We start from the raw sequence: 3,235 nt of genomic DNA, 5'->3' as shown, positions 1-3,235 counted from the left end.
GCATGAGTTTCCTCCAGACACTCTGGTTTCCTCCCACAACTCATAATCATGTACATGAGGTTACTTTGCTGACCCAAAAAATCTTCTTACAAGTGTGTGTGTGGTTCTCCGTCTCTTTATGTTTGTGATGGAGTGGAGACCTGTCCAGGTGTAAAATGCCTTTACCCACAGTAAGTGGGAACGGCTCCAGTGCCCCGTGACCCTGAACAGAGAAAAGTGGTACGGAAGATAGATGGGCCATTACGGTTTCCATGGGAATAATCAAATCTGACTCCGACGATATGCTTTCAATCATTTATTTGTCCAGTATGAAAGATGTAAAAGAACAACAAATGATATCAAGTTGATCGACTCTGTAGTTAGATCACTTAATAGCTGGCGATGGTGCTCTCCAGCCAGTCGTTGAAGATGCAGACCTGCAAGGAAATGGAAAAAACACTCATCAGCGTTGGGCCAGCTAATGTGATCGCAGACAGCCTCAATGGAGCAGTACTAGACACTAAGTTTCACATGAAATTACTTATTTGTTTAAAAATTACCTTGGTGTAGACACCAGGGTGGCCCGCCTCAGCACATCCATAGCCCCAGGACACAACACCCTGCAGCTCACCGTTGCACACGACGGGGCCACCAGAGTCACCCTGACAAGAGAGAGCGTGAAGGATGAAATGACATTCAGCTCAACATAATGCACCATGTCCTCCACGTTTGGTGCCTTGAATCTGTAAGAATCCAATCACATACCTGGCAAGAGTCCTTGCCTCCCTCCAGGTATCCGGCGCAGAACATGGCGTCGGTGATCATGCCAGGGTAGGAGTTGTCGCAGTCCTTGTAGGAAATGGTGGGGATGTCAAGACACTGCAGCTTGTCGCTGTCAGCAGCTGGAGAACGAGAACGGGCTCATGTGAGAACGAAGCTCCACGTCAGTGATGACAGTTCAGTCTGAGCGCAGTGCTGCTGGAACTTACTGGCGCTCATGGTGTTTCCCCATCCGGAGACTCTGCACATGGTGCCGTCGGCGGCGCAGCTGGAGGGCAGAGCCACGGGCTGCACGTACTGGTTGAGGCTGGCGGGGGTGCTCAGCTTGATCAGCATGATGTCGTTGTCGATGGTGTAGGAGCTGTATCTGGGGTGGCGGATGACGCGGGAGGAGTAGATGAACTGCTCGGTTCCCTCGTTGATGGCGATGTTGTGCTCTCCCAGACGCACCTGAACGCGGCTGAAAACGGTCAAAAGAGAGAGTTAGTGCAAATAACACGACCGACCATCACATTTAATGTGTTCCCCTTCAGAAACCAACTCAGATGGAAAACAAAGTTTTTAAAATACACTCACGACTTGTAGCAGTGAGCAGCAGACACAACCCAGTTCTCGTTGATCAGAGAGCCACCGCAGAAGTGGTAGCCGGAGTTCAGAGACACCTGATGGGGCTCGGAGTAAGGGGTGCACTCATACCCTCCGACGATCTTGTCGTCTTCGGCAACTGAAAACACACGCCGGCAAGTCGGTTACTTTCAGTCTTTCACAAGAAACAGTCAACATCTGTTTGTGTGCACTCTAATTTGGAGTCGACACCTAAAGCCTTGTGTGTGAGAAAGGCTTGTGAATCATATTCACAGTGGCATCTTGAGGTGTGTAGTTATGTTGGATGAAGTTGCGGTCTGGGAAAAAGGCCAACAGACTGTTGAGCAGAGAGGAAGCAATCTGCTACAATGAAAGTTCACACTCACAGGCAGCTCCGATGAGCAGGAGAAAGACCAGAGACATCATGGTTGCTGTGTGATCTTGTCGATGTGGAACTTCGGCTGGGGCCTGGATTTATACCCACAAGGAAGAGCTGCCCTGCTCTCTCAGCACCCTCATTGGTCAACGAGCAGCCAATCTCTGGGCGTGCTGTTGGGAAATAGGTGATTTATTGCCGAAGTTTCATACGCTGGATATCTTGTAAACAGATTTTGACAAAGTCGAACGGAAATACAGACTTGGAATAATGCTGGCATTGGCATTATTCCTAATTATGCTGGCAGTTACTATGGAAACTTTCTATTTTATCTTCATTATCAACATCCATCCATCCATCCATTTTCTACTGCTTTTCCTTTCCAGGTGGCTGTGATATTTAAACATCTGTTCTTTTAAATGTTCCAAGGCGTTGAAATACATTTCTTTTTTTTTATGACTTATAAGGTAAAATTCTCAAGAATAGAACCAAACAATTGAAGTGTTATGTTACCAATTTTGTAATACATGAGGAAGTTTTCTTTTTTGAATTGGATCATGGTAAAATGTAATTTTCCATTGTTTTTTTAATTCTTATTTTTCTCTCAATAACAAGTACTTTAATAATTGTTACGTTTTCTGTTACTGTCACTTCATGTCGACAGTTTAACCCATTCACTACTCACAGCCAAATGAATTGTTTTATGTGATCTAGTACAGCATTACTGCCAACTGACAATAATAATTAATAATAGAACATTAAATTTATATTTAAATAAATATGCTGTAATTATGGCACCCTCTTTTAAACCGACAATTTCAAGCTCATTCTTCAACAACAGGATAACAGTCAATAAAAAAAAAACAACAAAAAAAAAACATTTTGAATTAGTTATCTAAATTGTATGATTAAAAACGTGAATGGTTATATGTTGCTGGGTTTTTTTTAGGTCAGTTTGCACAGGCTCAGCACACATCGTGACTCGTATTTGGTTAACACTGTATCTCACAGCTGTGTGCTTCTCACTGCAGCGTTCTTGGAAAGGTATGAAAAGGATAAGCCCGGTCATTTTCCTGCTGAAATAAAGTGGTAATAAAGTGATGAAAGAGCCTTGCAATAAAATAAATTTGGCGATATTTCAATAGATGGTATAAATGAGGCGATGGCAGAAATATTCATGAATTTAATTTGTCTTGGCCTTTGTCCAACTTTTGGACTGTCAGACTTTTTAACACACTTTTCTCTCTCCCCGATCAATCTGTCAAAGACCCACGTAGTGGTTGTATTGTAATTACTGCTTTATAAATAAAATTCAATGAAATGTTTTTTCTACATTTGTATTAATTCCGCCCTGCAAGAATAGCCCTAAATTGTTCTAAAGAGACCGGTCTTATTTATTATACAGTTTAAAAGATTCAGAAGTTTTACAAGTTCAGTTTCCCTAAATTACCAATAAGCTGGACTTTTATGAACAGGCTATTGCAAAAGAGTTAAGTGTGTCCAAAAATCTCAGTC

The 3,235-nt window shown here is 42.8% G+C and overlaps 1 protein-coding gene across 1 annotated transcript; it reads right to left on the bottom strand.

Moving 5' to 3' along the window:
• Window positions 1–283: 283 nt before the first annotated feature.
• Window positions 284–1,844, bottom strand: LOC115396687 (trypsin-1). The gene is made up of 6 exons (XM_030102671.1): window positions 1,731–1,844; window positions 1,336–1,483; window positions 969–1,219; window positions 745–881; window positions 540–641; window positions 284–416 (listed from the first exon to the last, which is right to left on the bottom strand). The coding sequence occupies exons 1-6, from the start codon at window positions 1,768–1,770 to the stop codon at window positions 369–371; spliced, it is 726 nt and encodes a 241-aa protein (XP_029958531.1). The 5' UTR covers window positions 1,771–1,844; the 3' UTR covers window positions 284–368.
• Between the last annotated feature and the right edge of the window lie 1,391 nt (window positions 1,845–3,235).

Source organism: Salarias fasciatus, chromosome 11 (genome assembly GCF_902148845.1).
Source record: "Salarias fasciatus chromosome 11, fSalaFa1.1, whole genome shotgun sequence".
NCBI classification, from domain to species: domain Eukaryota; kingdom Metazoa; phylum Chordata; class Actinopteri; order Blenniiformes; family Blenniidae; genus Salarias; species Salarias fasciatus.
This window is presented reverse-complemented; position numbering and strand designations above follow the sequence as displayed.